General features: G+C 42.9%; 1 protein-coding gene across 1 annotated transcript in view; it reads left to right on the top strand.

Annotated features, from left to right (window-relative positions):
* The first annotated feature begins 350 nt into the window (after positions 1-350).
* Positions 351-18,869, top strand: part of LRP2 (LDL receptor related protein 2) — a 195,031-nt gene continuing 176,512 nt past the window's right edge. Inside the window, exon 1 of the mRNA XM_045187457.2 lies at positions 351-604. Coding sequence (XP_045043392.2) covers positions 526-604 — 79 coding nt within the window. The 5' untranslated portion in view covers positions 351-525. The remainder of the gene's footprint in view (positions 605-18,869) is intronic.

Below are 18,869 nucleotides of genomic sequence, written 5' to 3'. Positions count from 1 at the left end.
CTGTGCGCGTATGAATGGGAGTGTGTAGCTGTGAAGTGTGCGGGCCTGTGTGTGTGACCGAGGAGCATGCGCGCGCGCTGGTGAGCGTGTGAGGCTGTCTTTTTGACAGTGAGGAGTGTGTGCGACTGTGTGAGTGTGAGACTGTGTGAGTACGTGTGTGATTGTGTGAGCGTGTGTTCGAGTCCCCCTTCTTCCAGCGCTGCAAAGTGCAGGGGGCGGGCCGGGCGGTAGGGGGCCTGCCCTGCTGGATTCCCGCATGCTAGTTCCGGGGCGGTGGGGTCTAAAGGGCTTTATGCTCTGTCTGGAGGGTGGGGACTGGCGCGGGTAGAAAAACGGGACGCCTTGGGCGGGCCAGCTTTCTGCCCTAGGAGCCCGCCGAGGTGCGGGTCCAACGGAGCGCTAGCGAACGGAGGCGCTGCGGCGGCTGCTGCTGCTTCTGCTGCTGCTGCTGGTGCTGCGGTGCGAGACGCGCGCCCACCTCCCGGGGAAGGAACGGCGAGGCGGAGGCCCGGGGCCGTCGGCGGGATGGAGCGCGGGGCGGCGACAGTGGCGTGCACGCTGCTGCTGGCTTTCGCCGCCCGCCTAGTGCCGGCCAGTGGCCAAGGTAAGCACCAGCCGGGTGGAGCTCCGCGCCTAGAGCCGGACTTCCCAGGCAGTGGCAGGCGGGAGGAGGGGAGCGAGGCCCGGCAGGAGCGAGGACCGGGCGGCGGCGCCGCAGCGGCTCCCCCTGGGGCGCTCAGGTTGCCCAGTGCGGGGCGAGTGGGAGCGCCGCTCCTTTGCCTGCCTTGGAACTGAGCAATACAAACTTGAGAAAGCAGCCCTGCCGGTTTTGGTGACAGTGCACCCCACGGGGACCCCGTCTTTGTTCCTACGGGAATTTGCCCTGACCCTTCTGGAAAGGACTTTGAGGTTGGACCCTAGAGAATGGAGGTCTTCCCCCCGCGAGTGCGCAGCCTGCTCTCGCCATGGATTTCTTCCATTCGGGGCGGAGCGGTCCTCGGCGCCGCTGCGTGAGGCTTTCCACCTGCAGCGCCGGGCCAGGGAGATCCGTTCGCGCGCCCAGGCTGCGGGCTAGAGCACCCCCCGCCCTGGTTTCACCAGCGAAACTTGGTCCCGCGGTGACCCCCAAGAGACCGCATCTTGATATAGGTTATTTGCAAGCCAAGATAAGGCCGGGAGGTGGGATTGGCTGAGAGTTCGGCTGATAATGCTGGAGCATTTTCTTGAAGGGTTTTCCTTTCCAAATGGGTGGTGGGGGCTTTTGTGTTGATGAATGGGGCGCCTCTCCGCGGCCAGAGTTTTGAGGGCTCGAATGCAGAAAGTTTCTGGGTTGAGCGTCTTAAACTTCTCTCAAGTTATCGGACAGTCTGTGTTTTTTTTTACAGAAACAGGCGGAGAAAGAGAGGGAGGAAGAAGTGGAGAGAATAAAAACAGTAAGAGGGGAAGAGGCGAGAGAAGACAAGAAGTGGAAAGGATAATGGAGAGAAGGAGGGGAGAGAGAGCTTGAAGACGGGTGGGGGGGCGGGGTGAGGGGGAGAGAGAGAGAGAGAGAGAGAGAGAGAGAGAGAGAACGAACTCCAGGGATGAATGAGAACGAGGAGGCAGGGGAACCCCGCGAGCTCTCTACTTGGCTTTGCGTTGCTAGGTAGCGCCGGGCAGAAGCTGCGTGTGACCGACCACCAGACAGACAGCGGACGCTGCTGCCTCCACGGGGACTAATCTGTATGTGGGGATAGGAGAATCCATTCCCTCCCCTTTCTCCCTCCTGTTCCTTCTCGTCGGACAACTTAATTGCCCTACAATGAAAATGAAACCCCTATTGTTGTAGGATTAGCCAAAGCAATAAATTGATTTTCCTAGATCACATATTGGGGTTGACAAGTGGGGAATGCAGAAGCCCCCATTTATGGTGGAGAGAGGGGAGGGCTTGTGGATGGGCCGTGACATGTATTCAAATGGTTAATCTGCTTTCTTTCCTCAATTCTTAGCGTAAGCTCCTTAGAGGGAATCAACTAAGTAATTATACAGCAACTCCTAGCAGTACCCATTTCAGACTTCTTGGGAAGAAGTTTGGAAACGCCAACCAATCCCACTGCTCTTGTAAAAATCTTTGGAAAGGGAGGAGAGGCAGGGGGACACCGTTAATCTTTCTTTGAACACCTTTTCTCAGTGCCAGTAACACAGAGAAAGGATTTATTATTATTGCAGAGGGTTTGCGCCCCCTACCTTAGGGTTCTATCCCATGGCTTAAATATAGCCATAGGATTAACAGTGTGTTCCTGTCAGTGCCTGGCAAAAGGAAGTCTCCTCTGTATTCATCCAGGATGCATTTGAATTGCCCTCATCTAACCCAAGCACATGTTCTCATTCCTGAATTGGTGGTTTAGTCACCAAACACCTGTACGTACTCTTCTTGGTAGTTTAGATCCATCCATCTCCCATTCTCCAAGTATATATAGATAATATGTATAGAAATAGTAACTTCTCTATGTGGCAGGGCTTGTTCTAAGTACTTTACACTTATTGACTCATTTAATCTTCATGATACCCCTTCGAAGTAAGTACTCTTACTCTCCCTGTTTTGGAGAGGGGAAATGAAGGCAGTTAGGTAACTTGCCGGAGGTCACGCTGCTAGAAAAGGGCAGGGCTGTGAGGCGAATCCAAGAGATTCTGACTCCAGAGGCTATAATTTAACTGCTATAGTATGGCTATAGTATAGTCTTTGGATTTCTCTGTTTCTTTTCTTTTATACTGAAAATGTTATGTGTCTAAGTTACTATCTATGTGTGAGGTTACTAAAGAAGCTGAGGGGCATTTTGTAAGTCTTTGCCACATTTGGTAAAATGTACCCGCTGCTCTATAACTGTGGACATTCCCCCCCCCCCCACCGCAGTCCTTTCAAGGTTAACATGACTTGAACCTAAGTATACTCACTCCTAGTCTTACTGCTTTACATACTTATTCTCTGAATGTCCTTGGTGTGGAAGGTTAAGGAGGTTTTTGAATTCTTATTATATTGATTCTGATTTATGAAGTAAAGTATGATTACATGTAAATACCCTTATTTTAGCATCACATTTTAGATAGGATCTTACTGCAAACTTTGCATCATTAGAAATTGGAAAGGAACTCCAAGTGTTTTATGCTTAGTCTTTTAAAAATTAGAGTATCTCTATAGCTGGAAATTATTTGCATTTTCCTCACTTTTGTATAATGCTTTTTAAGAAAAAAAATTGGGAAAGCCTGGACTCTAGGGTTAAGCTGCCCAGAAATGGCTTTGCCATTTTCTAGCTGTGTGACTTTGGGGAAGTCACTTCATTTTGCATGGCTCACATTGCTTATCTGCAAAATTGATATGATAAGATAATTTATTCCTTGACATCTTATCAACATAAAGAGATAAAAGTGCTTAGCATGGTGTAAGGTGTAAAGTATATAGACATTCATCAAAAACTAGTAATTATACTTATTATATTGAACAACACTTAAAGTAACATATGCTTTTGTTTACTATTCAGATTTCCAGTTTCCAAATGCACATAGGAGAGTCTTTAACTATTTTTCACTAACATTTTTTTTTTTTTTTGAGGAATTCACAGATCCAAGGATGGATTTTAAAGGGTGGGAGAAAGAGAGGAGGGAGAACGAGAAACATCAATTATTTTCTTCCCTAGACAGCCCTGACCAGGGACCAAACCTGCAACCCAGGCAGGCATGTGCCCTGATGGGGGAAATCCGAACTGGTGACCTCGCGGTTGGTGGGAGGACGCTCAACCAACTGAGCCATGCAGGCTGGGGCCAAGGATGTGATCTGAAATTTTTAGTTTTATCACATCTCTGATACTTGCTGCTACTTTTATTTCACAACAGTTGGCTTCTCTTTTGCTGCTTGAAATTCTTATTTTCCTGTCTTTATTGGGCATCTGCTTAAACTCCCTTTAGTCTTGTGCCTGTCCTGTTTTCATAGACACTTACACTATTATAGTTGGAGCCAACCTTAGATTCTAACTGGTTTTCTTACATTATTTTAGAAGCAGGTGAACCCTGGAGGGAAGGGAGAGGACTGGAAGGAGTAAAAAGAAGGGTAGGTTAAATGCTTGCCTAAGGGCTCATGACTTCCTGTAGAGCTAAAACCTGAACCCTCTGCTCCTCATTTTGCTTTTCCACTTAATAATGTTTATATACCTGTCCTTTGAATATCCCCAACCTGGGTGGTTGAGAAATTCTCTAGATTCCTTTTCTGTTGGTCCTGACTTATCAGATGAGACAAAATATGCTGAAAAGAAAACCATGGTAAGTCTTCTTCAAAAATTTGCTGAGTCACCTGTCCTAGGGCTAGGAGGAAAACTACGATAGATTGATGCAACCATTCACCACGCGCTTTCAGCTTGGTGCAGAACTTGTGCCGTGACAACGCTCCGACTCCCAAGTACCATAGCCCAGGTCCACTTTGCAAAATCTTGGGCCATCAGAGCCAGTGTATGAAGATCTCTTGGGTTTTGTAGTTCAGGCTGCTACATGACTAGGTTTTTAGGCTTATTCAGGATAATCATTAGGTCATGGTTAATAGTTGTCCATGTTCCCGAGGCAAGCATTCTAAGAGCACTCAGGTTTTAAAAAATGTTTTATTAAAAATTTTTATCATCGCCCTGATCAGCGTGGCTCAGTGGGTTGGGCATCGTCCTGCCAGTTTGATCCCTGATTGGGGCACATGCCTGGGTTGTGCCGGCCCTGATCCCCAGTGGGGGTATGAGAGGGGCAACCAATGTTGCTCTCGATGTTTCTCTCCTTAATCTCCCTCCCCTCTGAACCTCTCTCCAAAAATAAGGAAATAAAATCGTAAAATATTTTATCTTCATTTAAAATTATGTTATCAAGAACCTAGACATATTTCCTGTGTGAATAGAAGCACATTGTAATGTTGGCTTTGGAGTTTCTGTTAAGTCCTAGTAGCTAGAACAAGGTACGTAGAAAGTAGAGGGCGCTTTCAGAAGTTTGTTGAATTGGAAGAAAAGGATTTTCATGGATGACTGCTTGATATAGAACAACTAAAAAGGTACTAATTGTGAAGCTCTATTCCAATGGGGAAAATGAGTTTGATAGAGCCTTTGTTGGTATAACTCAAATGGTTATCATACCTTATTAACCAAGTCATTTTGACGAGTCTTTAAAAATTGTCAACACTGTGGCATTCTACAACATTTATTAAGTGTCTCCAGTGTGTTGGGAGTAGGTAGTATCCACACTACAGAAAGGTTAAGCGGGATGAGAAATGAAAAGAGGAGTCTAGATTTCACAATTATATCGGATTGAAACTTTGTGTTTTAAGAGTCTCAGATAGTCATTCACTAGTTTCTAGTAATCCTGGTTTGGATTTCACCAACATTAAAAAGATTCGACATGTGGAATTGTACACCTGGACCCTATATAATTTTATTAACCAATGTCATCCCAATAAATTCAATAAAAAAAAGGTTTGACACATTTCAAACCTGCACTTTTGGGCTGCTTCTTTATAATGATCAAATTGGTAGTTGTTTTGAAATGAGACATTTTTTCTATGCTTCATATGTTTTGGGGGGCCTGTGCAAATGTTTCCTAAGCAATTTCTTAGCAATCTCAGCATTGCATGATGAAGTGGGAGGAGTGAGATTTTGGGGTTAGGTCTGGGTTTGAACCCTGACTTTGCCACTTACTAGTTTGGAAATTCAGTTGCATATATGTATATATGGAATTTTAATTTAAATTTTTTACAAGTAGTTTTTTCAGTGATTCACTCGTGTATGTTTACACGCTGGTTTAATGGCTAAAACAACTTTATGTGTATAGTCTGGACTCTTATGTTTGTAAGTGACAGAAACCTAAGTTAAGTACCTGAAACCTAAATGGAAGTTTATTGAAACACATAATTGAAAAGATGGAGCTATTAGGTGGAACCTGATGGGTTTGCTGTGATTCGAGGTTATAAATAGTCAAATATTGGCAATTTCATTTGGCCCAATCTGTTATAAAATGGGGGCCCAGCCTATGTTATGCTGATCTGGTATCTCTCTATCTCCTGGCTCTGAGAGCACTCTGTTTTCAGACATGTTCCCTCTGGTGTCATAAGTTGACTGTCCACGGCTCTGGAAGCCACAGCCTTTCATGGCATGTTCATTGGGAAAGAACAAGAGTTTTGTCTTAATTATCCCCAGCAAAAGTCATAGTTGCATCTTAGGGGTTCTCCTTAGGTCATTGGAAGAGCAATCACTCTATCCAGAGGCATGGTGTATGCCCACGGCTTAGGTCTGGGTCATGCGCTTGGTCCCTGAAGTCATGGACTAAGGATGGACACCAGAGAGTGGTAAATAGATGTTGGTCTGCAAAAACAAGTGTCTAGAACACCTTATCAGATAAAACAAACTGATATTATTTCATTTCATGTGTGAAGGCAGACCTGACTGGTGTGGCTCAGTGGCTGAGCATCATCCACAAACCCAAAGGTTGTCCGGTGGATTCCCTGTCAGGGCATAGGCCTGGGCTGTGGGCCAGGCCCCCAGGTGGGGGTATCAGAGAGCTAACTGGTCAACCTGCCGGTGTTTCTCTGGTGCATTGATATTTCTCTCCCTCTCTTTTTCCCTTCCTTCCTCTCTGTCTAAAAATAAATAAAATCTTTATTTTGAAAAAAGAAAAGCTATAAAAATTTCTCAAGATTAGGCAGTCCTGGGATAACTCAGTAAACTGAAGGGGGAAAATACTGGAAACATTAAGGCAAAAGACATGCTGTTCATATGATCAGGTTACATCTCTAAGCTGAGAAGGAGAACGGGAGAAAGAAGGAATTCTAGAGGTTTATTTGTAGCATAAAGGATTCTTATTCGAAGTAGACCTTTGTGATAGCCAAGAAAATTCTAGAAAATGAGCTGAGAAAAGCCTTTGCTCCTTTTCCAACTTACTCCATTCCCTTGTTTATATTCCCAATACTTTGTCCCTTTTCCACGCACTAGATCTCTGCTATGAAACGGGATAGAGAGAAAGAAGAGAGAAGGGTTTGGAGACATGGAGGCAGAATACATCTTGGTGAAAATCCAAGAGTCCCTAGCATTTACCCTAGAGACTTTTTCCCAAGTATGGTAGAATAGGTATCTTTCGCACATACATGGTTTAAGTCAGAAATGCCAAATAGATATACTCTATGTCAATTGTCATTTCGTGTTAATTTATTAAAGTCTATTTCTGGTAGCATGTGCTGAGAAACTAGAAACATTATCATTTCAAAAGTGATGATGTATATTATATTAGAGTACTTTTGACTTAGGACAGTGCTAAAGCATAAAGCAAGGAACTCTGAGACTCTGCGAGGAAATGACAGGTTAGACAATGTGAAGTTTCATGTTGAAATTCCTAAGCTTTTGGTCATTAACCCTCAGGTCATGCCTGACCCCCAGGATTATTGGAAACAGTGAGAAATGAAAGGAGGAAATGCAATTACCATTCTGTTCATTGAAAAGTTAAGCCACTGTTACCATGGATACGATGGCTTGTTTATTGTCCAGATTTTGAGATCCAAGTTTGTAAGCAATACCAGCAGTTCCTTTAAGTTTACGTGCTGTCAGCCAGTAACTCATGAAGATTCTTAGTAACTTTGAAAATAAGCTTTTACTCGCTGATCTACTCATTCACATTAAGTATCAGCAGGTCTACTTTTGAGGGTCCAATGGGTTTTGAGGAAACCTGAAAAAGGAGAGTAAGACAGTAGTTACAATTCTGAATTGTGTTATGCTAACTTTCTTGGATTCTTTTATAAAAACATCCTGTCTTATAGTATCAGAGATTTGCTTGTCACTTTGGGCCCAATTCTTTTGTTTTTAATCTCATTAACAAGAAGAAGCTTGTCCAAGTAAAGGCTAACAAAATATTTATTTCATAGGGAAATCCTCAGATAAAGTTAACTTTAGGAATAAAAGTCTCTTATCTAAAATATGCCAATCTTACCTATATTTTAATCTTACTAAAAAAGAGAAAATCCTACATGTACTTCCACACTGATTTAATTTTGATGTGGGAAAGGGTGGGGAGGATACTTTTTGTTGAAAGAAACATGAAATAGAAAACGCACTGCAAACTGGCTTAAACAATGAAGGGTATTTATTGGCTCATGTAAGTAAAAGCTTCTGAGGCAGGAAGGGTTCAGGTGAGGTGCAGTCAGGGCTCCAGTTCTCTTTTCTTTGTGTTTTTCTTGACTTGACTGCCTTCTAGGTCTCAGTTTTGTTTTCAGTCTGGCTTTCCATATTGTCATGTCATAGCTGCCAGGAAAAATGGGCTTACTTTTTTTAATTTTTTTAAAGCTACGGGCAATTCAACTTTGAAAAGACTTCAGTTATGTTCTCAAAAACATTCTGGCTTCACAACTTATAGAATATTATATTTGCTAAGGACCCTAGATAGAAGTCAGCTAGCTCCCCAAACCTGGCATATGTCATCAAAATTACCTGGGTAGCTGTAAATAGTATATAGATTCTTAGGCCAAAACCTACACTTATAAAATCAGGAGTATGGGACTTTAAAAAAATGTATTTATTTATTTATTTATTTATTTATTTATTTATTTATAGAGAGAGGGGAAGGGAGGGAGAAAGAGAGAGAGAGATGTGTGTTTGCCTCTCACATGCCCTGCACTGGGGACCTGGCCCACAACCCAGGCTTGCACCCTGACTAGGAATCAAACCAGTGACCCTTTGGTTCACAGGCCAGCACTCAATCCACTGAGCCACACCAACCAGGGCAGGAGTATGGGATTTTCAAAAAAAAGTTTCCAGGAATTCTGGGGGTCACAGAATTTGGGAACAATTGATTTAGGTAAACTATCATTTTTTTATTTTTATTTTATTTTTTAAAAGATTTTATTTATTTACTTTTAGAGAGAGGGGAAGGGAGGGAGAAAGAGAGAGAAAAGGGAGAAAGGGAGAGAAACATGTATGTGTGAGAGAAACATTGATCGATTGCCTCTCGCACACCCCCACTGGGGCCCTGGCCTGCAACTCAGGCATGTGCCCTGACAGGGAATCGAACTGGTGACCTCTCTGTTCACAGGCCGGTACTCAATCCACTGAACCACAACAGCCAGGGCCATCTTTATTTTGGTAAGATGAAACTCAGAGATGAACTTGCCATGGAAAATTCCTTCCAGTGGCAGTCAAGTATACTTCGTTAAATCTACTCTTTCTTTTGGATGGGGAAATACAAGGTAGTTGCAACCACAAGGAAAACTACTCTTTTCCATCTGAGGGTGATATGAAGTACTGCCTACACTCCTGACCATCTCCTTTCCTGGCCAAGATGACAGCTGCTCTCTTTAGCCACTGTTTGTGTCCTAATTGTGTTTTTTGCTTTTTCCCTGGACACTTTTCAAACCCTTCCTCCCATGGAAGAACCTTAGATTCTTTGAGCTGAACAACTGTTGTTCTCCTAATCCTTTTTCATCCAAGTCGGGGATTCATCTCAGAGTATCCCCAATAGAGCTCACCTGCATCCAAAGCAGCCTGTGTGTTCCATGGCTGGAGTGTGTGCACTGGAAAACCTCGTAGCTCATTTCCTTTATAGCCTAAACCCAACTCTTCATTGACTCCCCTGAGGCGTATAGTCTGTTGATCCTACCACCTCTTCCCCAGCTTATATTTTAAGACCCATCGTTAACATCACTTCCTTGCATATGCCCTTAGCAGTCTGGCCCTTGACCTTGCTCTGTTGTCCTCTGCAAAAGCCCAGTGCTGGTTGAATCTAATTCTCCACATGTGTGTTGCTGTAGCTCAACATGGGATGGCAGGAGAAAAACACTGACTCATTTCACCTTACATTTCTGAAACTAATCTTAACTTTAAGACCTGTTGTCCGGCAAGGCCACTCTCCTACTTCCTTACATCGTCTCTTTCTTCACACCTTCAGTACCACCTGCTTAGATGACATTGGTCCTTATAAATGTGAAAATAGAAGCAATCAGAAGAGAACTCTACCAACACTCATAACTCAGACATCACCACCTGCACTTCAGCCTACACTAATTGTCTCCCGTCTTACAAAATCATCTCTTTACCCCACATTCCCTCTGGTTATTACCCTATTTTCTCTGTTCTTCTTTGTAGCAAAATTCCTTGGCATCTTTATCTATATCCACTGTGACTTCTTTCTATCAGTTTTTCTGAAATCATACCATTCACGTCCCCAACCCCTTGACAGATATTTCTTTTGCCAAGATCACTGATGACCTCCATGTTGTTAAACCCAATGAGATCTATTTTCAGCTTTCGACTTATTTAAGTGTTCAGCAGCATAGGACATGATGCATCCCACCGTCTTCCATGAAACACTTATTTTGGCTTCCTGGAAACCACGTTCTCCTGGTTGCCCTCCTTCCTTACTGGTTTCTCCTTGGCAACTAATGCTTGTTCCTATTCATCTCCTAGACTGCTTTCCGTCTCTGTCTATACTACTTCTTTGGTGGCCTCATCCACTCATGGCTTTAAATACCATCTATATACTGACGCCTTCCAAATTTATACATATAATCCATACCACTACCCTGAACTGCAGGCCCAATATGCAGCCGCTTATTTGACATATCCTCCTGGCTGTCCAATAGTCATTGATCACCCTGCAATGAACCAGCTGAGTAACTAACTAACTAACTTTTCCTCCCTCCCTCCCTCCCTCCCTCCCTCCCTCCCTTCCTTCCTTCCTTCCTTCCTTCCTTCTTTCCTTCCTTCCTTCCCTCTTTCCTTCCTTCCTTCCCTCTTTCCTTCCTTCCTTCACTCTTTCCTTCCTTCTTTCCCTCTTTCCCTCCTTCCTTCCTTCCTTCCTTCCTTCCTTCCTTCCCTCTTTCCTTCCTTCCCTCTTTCCTTCCTTCCCTTTCCTTCCTTCCTTCCCTCTTTCCTTCCTTCCTTCTTTCCTTCCTTCCTTCCTTCCCTCGTTCCTTCCAGATTTTATTTATTTATTTTTACAGAGAGGAGAAAGGAGGGAGAAAGAGAAGGAGAGAAATATTGTGTGAGAGTGAAACACCAGTCGGTCGTCTGTCATACACAGCCCACCCATGGACTGAACTTGCAAAACAGGCATGTGCCCTGACAGAATCAAACTAGCGACTTCTTGCTTGATGGAATGATGCCCAGCCAACTGAGCCACACCAGTCAGGGCCCTTCTATTGACTTTCAATACCCTTTTAGAACATCAGTCATATCATGTCACTCCTCTGCTCAAAAACTCAATTGGTTTCTGTCACATACAAGTTGGGTTGTCCAGCAGTAGACATTGAGGTGGATTTTGGAGTGCAAGATGTTAATTAAGATTACTGTTCATGAAGGACAGGGAGAAAGCAGAGATGGGCAGAAGAAGTTGACCTGTGGCAAAGCCTCAGTTGACCTAGTGAGGATCTCTGGAGCAAGAGTTGGCTTTGAGAGTATTCTGTGTCAGGCCTTCCTTAGGCGCTAGATGTGGCCTGTCCTGGGAAGGGGATGAGCTTGAGCCTTTCTATACTGAGGTGTACCTCAAAGGGGCTGAGTGCAAGTAGATAGTCCCTGAAGAAGACCCTGGGTGGGTCTACTATAGCTTCCCATCTCATAAAGGCTCTGAGTCCAGGTCCTTACAATGGTCCCCAGGACCCTAAACAACTAGCCTCTATATCACCTGCCTTATCTCTTCCCTTCCTCCACTCACAATGCTCTAGCCGCAGTGATATCCTTGCCTTTCCCCCAACGCAGTAAACACCTTCAATGCCTTTGTGTTAGCTTTCTCTCTTTCTGCCTCAGATTGTGCCTTTCTTGCTCCTTGCCTTCTGTGGGTCATCTTCTCAGTGTGGCCTTCTCTGAGTCATTACCGATTTACATTCTCCATTGCCTTTTGTTTATTTATTAACTTTTGTCTTTCCATCCCTAATATGTAAATTTCAATATGGAAGCAATTTTTATCCTTTTTTTTTTTTTCATTGCTTTATCCCCAGTGTCCAGAATAGGGCTAAATAATTTCAGGAGTGGACAAAAGTAAGTGCACTGTGCCATTGTGACATTATTTTGTGTTAGAAAAGCTATAGTAATAATCATAACCTGCATGTCTTTGTCCATGTAAATAACTGTAAACCTACTTTTGCTCACCTGGCACATGTAAGTAGAATGAGTAGACAGATGCCATCAGTGATGCTAAAGCGAAGAAGGGGCACTCTCGGCTTATCACCCTGTCCTTCGTATTGCCAGCCCTTCATTCCCCAGGCTCCTGGAGGCCCCATCAAGATCTGATGGAGAAAAAGGAACATTGCAGGCTCTATCAAAACAAGTGGCTTAGCAACGCTGCTTCTCTTCATTTGACTGTCCCCTTCCCTCGGCCTCACTGCCACCCAACTGCTGCTGACTCTTAATGCGTCTGAGAGTGGCTGATTCTGCAGCAGTCTTTTTCACTTCCGTCCCAGGCACCTGGTTACCCTCTGAGAATCCCCTGTACATACAGAATGGGTCATTTTGCTATTTTTGGCACAGATTGGATGTCGTAGCTTTTACAAAAAGATAAGCCAAAGTTTTTAGAAGTTATGTTAGTGGACTGTCATTCTGTGTTTAAACAGAACACAAAAGAAAGCTGTCTGAGACCATGGCTCAGTGAAAACAGCCTTGTTCAGACAAAAAGCCCTCTTTGAGGAGGGGAGTGGTTTCCCCATTCAGGGAGGTGCCACGGACTGTGGTGGAAAGAACATTACATGTCAAGTCAGGACATTCATGGATCTTGTTCCTGATGAATGAAGGAAAAATGGGCCTAACCAAAGAGGTCCTGAAACGGCTGAAAAATGCCCATGGCTGCTTGTCCCCTGGGCACAATCCTTCTCATTTTAGATCCTGTTCTTTCAGGGACTCCATATGTAACCACGAGCAGAGAGCCTGGAGGCAGATGAATACCTCGGTTACATGCATGTGTAGGTTGAGAAGTTGAGGGAATGAGCTAGGATAATTATGGCAATATTTGTTCACGTGCTTTCTATGTACCTGACACTCTCCTAAGTGTTTTACAGGTATTAGTTTACCTGCTTCTTTATTAACAGTCCAAATATAATGGATAAAGGACCAAGGCAAAGACAGGTGAGGTAATTTGCCCAAAGCCATACAGTTACTCGGTGGCAAATCGACATTTGAACCCCGAACCCTTATTCCATGTTATCACTGGGGGTAATAGGCAGGAGCAAGTGGAAGATAGTGCCTCTGCGTGCAAACAAAGCCTCATTTAGTGAGGCTCATATTGCCATAAGGTGACCTCATTTTAGAGATTGGTACCTTTGCCACCCAACTCTTGGGCATTTTTGTGCTACTTTTAGCAGCTATTCCTTCACTCATTCAATCCCTATGGATTGAGACCTTCTCATGCTCCAGACGTGATGCAGCTAGGTGCAGCAAAGGGTAGAGAGGTTCCTGTGACATACGGAACAGCTTACCGTTTAGAAGAGACATTTCTATTTTAACCGGGTTTTGCCTCTACACTCTTCAGGTGCTGACCTGTTCCTGTCTGCTGGCTTTCTCTTATATTACCGTTCCTTATTTGGGAATGTCTGCTTCTCTATGATTACATCTTTTAGTTCAAAAGATCCCTTACCCAGTCAGAGTTCTACTCTAACTTCCCATTAAGGATGGCAGTGATTTTTAAAAGTGGTTGTTTAGTATTAATGGAAAAAATTCCATTTTTCCATTAAGTTCTCTCATTCAAAGTCCTAGGAGTAAGTAATCACCAACCAAGTGAGAACTGAATCTCTTCATGTCTGAGGAGGCTGCTCCTGTAGAGATGGGGAAGGCTTTTGCCTATGGGCTGGATGTGCTGAAAGGTCTCTTGGGCTCAAAGCATCTCTCACCCTTGCCAAAGATGTCTGCTCTGCCACCATTAGAGCCAGTACTTCAGAGTAAGACATTGTTCCCCCGACACTCTGATTGAAGTGCAGAGGTGTTTACTCCAGTAGAAGTTTGCCAGAGCGAGGTTCAGAAAAAATGAGACCCCCTGATTTTTTTTAATCCTTAACCAAGGACATTTTTTTCATTGCTTTTATTTTTGTTTATTTTTTTATTGAATCTTTATTGTATTTTCCCCCATTACCATTTAGTTTTCTTCATTGGTTTTAGAGAGAGAAGAAGGGAGGGAGGGAGGGAGGAAGGAGGGGAGGGAGGAAGGGAGAGAGGGAGGGAGGGAGATAGAGAGAGAAACAATGATTGGTTCCCTTTTGTACATGCCCCAAATGGGTATGGAACCTGGGCCTAGGTATGTCCCCTGACCTGGAATTGAACCCACAGCCTTTTAGTGTACAGGAATGGTGTCCAGCCAACTGAGCCATGCTGGCCAGGGCCAAAACTGGTATGTCTTCATGAGAGATGAAAGAAATGAAGAAGGTACCAGAAGGTGAGAGGTAACCTTGAAATGGAGTCAGCTTCATCTTTTAATTGTTTGGCCTAAGTCACCTTTTCTGGAGAGGGGTAGGGGGGGTAAGGGTATTATTGCTTGTGTTTTTTCTTAGGATGGCCTTTTGGAGAGTTTTTATTGTGAATCTGTCATACAGACGTCAAAGATAGAACTTCTTACCTTCTAGTATGGCTCTCCTGTCTCTAGTTAGCTCAGTTGAAATAGGATTGTTCGAACAAAAGGAGAGGTTGCAAGACTCAATCATTCCTTAGGGATTCATTAGTTCCAGGTAAGATTGAGAGGAGGCTTTTAGATTTAATGTACATGGAAGTTATCATTTTTCCAGACCGTACTGATGACTATTAGCAGAAATCCTATTTTTTCCCTGGGTTAGTATCAACAAAAAAAGAATTTGCAAAGGAGCAAAGTAAAACACGCATGTCCTAAGTCAATTGCTAAATAGTTAATTTTTATGTACCAAAACTCTGATTTTTTTCCAGTTCACTTCTGACATAAAGATTTATTTCTTCCTTAATATTTGGTGCAGTGAGGTGTTGAAAGAATTTGCTAAATAATCATTGGAAGCTGAGAGTCTAGTGAAAGACAAAACGCACAGTTTAAAAATTGAACCTTCTAACTGGAAGACAGCAAAAGTTAGTTGCTTCTTGCCGTAAATAATTAAACCCGGCATTGCAGACAGGCGAAAACATGGGACTTGAGCTAAGAAGGTCTTGAGCTAAGAAGGATGCGTATTGCATTTAACACTTTCACTTCCCTGTGAGGGCAATCAAAGAAGTCTTTAATAGTTGCTGATTGTGAATATGGGCAACAAAATCCCACTGTAATCCAGATTTATTTCTCAAGCATTTTGCTTTGATTGAAGGAGTGAGAAAAGGCAAGGGGAGAGGAAAGGCATTTTATTAAGGCCCTTGCACTCTTTCCCTTTAGGAGTTCTAAGCGTGATTTGTCACAGTGACCTGGGACTTTGGTTCCCTCCAGAGACTTTGTGCACGATGGGTGTGTTAGTAGATCAAAGGCAATTGGCTCTATTTTCTTGCAGAGAAGCATTTGGATCTATTGGGTTGGCCAAAAAGTCTGTTTAGTTTTTTCCCATAAAATAAAAGACATTTTTCATTTTCACCAATAACTTTAGTGATTTGGATATTTTGAGTATGTTGGCTATCTCCACCTATTGGCTTCTAGTGGGCAGAGACCAGGGGTGCTGCTAAACATCTTCCAGTGAGTAAGAGAGCCCCACAGCAAAGGATTATTTGGCCAAAATGTCAATAGTACCAAGAAACTTTGCAAACCACTTTTGACACATTTTGATAAGTCAGAACATTCTCCATATACCCCACAAATCTTTTTTTTACATTTCAGTTGTGTTTTTACCTTTCTTGGAATAATAAAGCATAATATGCTGAAAATGTTGCATTGTTTTCTTCCATCTTCAATATTAAAATGGCTGCACAAAAATTCACCAATTTAGATAAATTTTTTTAAAAAATGCATGCTAATGTGACAGCTGTCACAATACAATCTAACAATTGTTTTGAATGAAGTTAAAGATGACTAAGCACTACTAGAGCCATTGTGTAGAAAAAACCCAAATGAACCTTTTCACCAGCCCAACACTAATTGAGAACTGGATCAACACGAGACATACAAGATGTATTCTTTCCAATTTTCTGTAACAGGGCTGGTTTTCTTAGGATAATCTTCCCCCTTTTGAGGTGGGGGCAAGTGGTTGGCCTTAATTTTTCTATCTGTGAAAAAGGGAATAAGATTTATAGTTCTCATAGGGGTGGGCTTTGAGTTTTGGCATGAAGTGTTTTATTTTTATTTTAAAAATTAATAATATAGACTAAAATTGACTCTGTATGTGTAGTTGTAGAAATTTTTAATACCTGTATATATTTCTGTAACTGCCATCAGTTCAACAACCTCCTCCACATTCCTTTATGCTGTTCATTTGTAGTCATACCTTACCAATAGTTGGTTTTAAGTTCTTTTTCTTAAAAGTCACTTAATCATATGAGAGTCTCAATGATCTTTGTTCATTTTAATTTAATTTAATTATTTATTTATTTATTTTTAGAGAGAGGGGAAGGGAGGGAGAAAGAGAGGGAGAGAAACATTGATATGCGAGAGAAACCTTGATTGCTTGCCTCTTGCCTCTTGCACACCCCAACTGGGGACCTGGCCCACAATCCAGGCATGTGCCCTGACTGGGAATTGAACCAATGACCCTTGGCTTTGTGGAACGATGCTCAACCCACTAAGCCATGCTAGGCAGGCTGTTCATTTTCATTCAAGAAGTATTCCTAGCTTATTTTTGAAGAAATTCAAAATGACATGGATGGTAAGCGTGCAAGGCTTAATTTATTTTTTTATTATAATGGAAGTAAAAACTCTGGAAGCTCTTTCAGTTTGGCCTTATAAGAAAAAAGTTTCTCCAAACTCGGCTCATTGCTGGAGTGGAATCTGCAAAGAAAACACACTCGAGAAATCTCCCTTGAAGAGGAGGACAGAGGTTTATTTTTTATTTGATGATTTACCCCCTTGACACCTGGGAAATGATTAGTTGATGTTTTCAAAGAAGATTAAGTCAGTGTGTTTAATTAACTGTGGTAATCAGGTGACTCAAATCAATTAACTCCTTGCTAACAATTTCCATCAATTTTGTAAATAAATGACTAAACCAGTAAATTCTACTCTTAGATTAAAGGCTATTTCCTGACTTACTTTATTGATGACAACTTAGAGACTTGCTCCTTCTCATCTCATTCCCTCCCTGCCACCTTCACTCTTACAAACGAGAACTCCTAAGCTAGCTGTAGGCTGAGGGGAACACACCAAGTTAACTTGTGATACACGGTTTTCAGGAGGCGTCCCGCTAAAGGACAGCTTGCTCTTTCATCGCAGCCCAATTGGAAAGAATGATCTAAGTAAACGGCACAGTAAGTGTGTGCACGGTGACATTAAGGCAGATTGGGGGGGAGCAAGTAATGATGAAACTCACTGTAGGATAAGCTTTTATGTTTTTTCTAAGTTCACACTGATTGAAGGTGTAATAAAAAATGAAACAATTTGGCTTTTAGCTGGAAGTAGACTTGAGTGGATACTTTTGAGTGCTCTAGAGGGGATTTGTACGAATTTGGGGTATATTGACTGCATTAGTCTGGAAAGCCTGACTGCAGTTTTAAAATACCATGAAAATACACAACTGAAATATTGTTTCTTTTTAGAATCCCTATAATTGCAAATTCTCTGCTTACGTGATTGTATTATGTCCTGGTCTCCAAAGAAGCATGTGAGCAGGGGCACTATAACGTGGTCTCCCATGCCTCACATCTGCCATCGAATTTTCTGAAGGACAGAGGCTACTCAGGAGATTGGCATTATAGGAAGGATGATATAGGGAATATTTGGCATCTTCAATAACTTTTGAAGAGTTAGTACATTAAAAATTTGCAAAGAGGCTGTGCTAAAATTATTCACATTATATAAAGAGAAACTTCCTAGTTTTCTTGTAGGTATAGAAGGTAGCTTAAATTGTGGGAATGAGCCGAAGCCAGTGATGTAAATTCAAATCTCTGGCTGCCAAGCCTAACTGGGGGCTCTTCCTACTATTACAGAAACCCTGGCCATGCCCCCACTGCTCCTTCTTCATCTGCCCAAGGAACCTCAGTCTCAAGCATCTACCTACCCTGGACGAAGTTAACCTGTGGGTGAATGCTTTTTGGTGCTGGGGCACTCCCTGGTATTGGAGCTTTAAGATTGAGCCTGACGCTTTTCAGTGTACCCTTGGGCCGCTCGACCCCTCTGAGCTTCAGTTTCCTGGATTATACAATGGACATCAGTGATTTACAGGCTTCTGGGAATATTTAAAGGACATTGTGAACATACACTACACGTTTGGCCCCACAGGGAACCGGGTGTTAAATCATTAATAGTCGACCAGCTCTTGGTTAGGTCAGGGCAGCAGGGCAGCCACTGTGCTGTGGTCTTTTGAAATACAGGAACCACTTGCGAAATTCTCTGTCCTTAGAATTTGCTGGGGGAAAAGAACGTAACTTTTTAAAAATTTTTATTTTTTATGGAGATGAAATTATTAGACAATGGAGCATTAGAAGACAGGCCTTAACATCTGCCTTTATACTGCCTGCCCCTCTCAGGTCTGAAAACGCAGATCCAAAATGTCATGTTACAGAAAATTTCAAACTCCTTAATGGACTTCGTGCATCCATTCCATGTGCTCTGCACATGCTCCCTGTAAACTTGGTCCTGTGCAGGGTGACCGAGGATGTCTCTGTAAGTCCGGGGGCAAGAATGATGGGAGCATGGGTTTAAGGAGGACTCAGGTGTGTCCTCTGGTCGGGGGGAAGGATCGCTGGAAGGAAGAGTACATTTAAATGAGTACTTGGCTTTGTGAGAAGTTTTAGGCAGACCATGTAAGAATCACAGTCCATGATGGT

This window comes from Desmodus rotundus, chromosome 2 (genome assembly GCF_022682495.2).
Source record: "Desmodus rotundus isolate HL8 chromosome 2, HLdesRot8A.1, whole genome shotgun sequence".
Lineage (NCBI taxonomy): Eukaryota > Metazoa > Chordata > Mammalia > Chiroptera > Phyllostomidae > Desmodus > Desmodus rotundus.
Note: the sequence above shows the minus strand (reverse complement) of the source record. Positions and strands in the feature narration are given on the sequence as shown.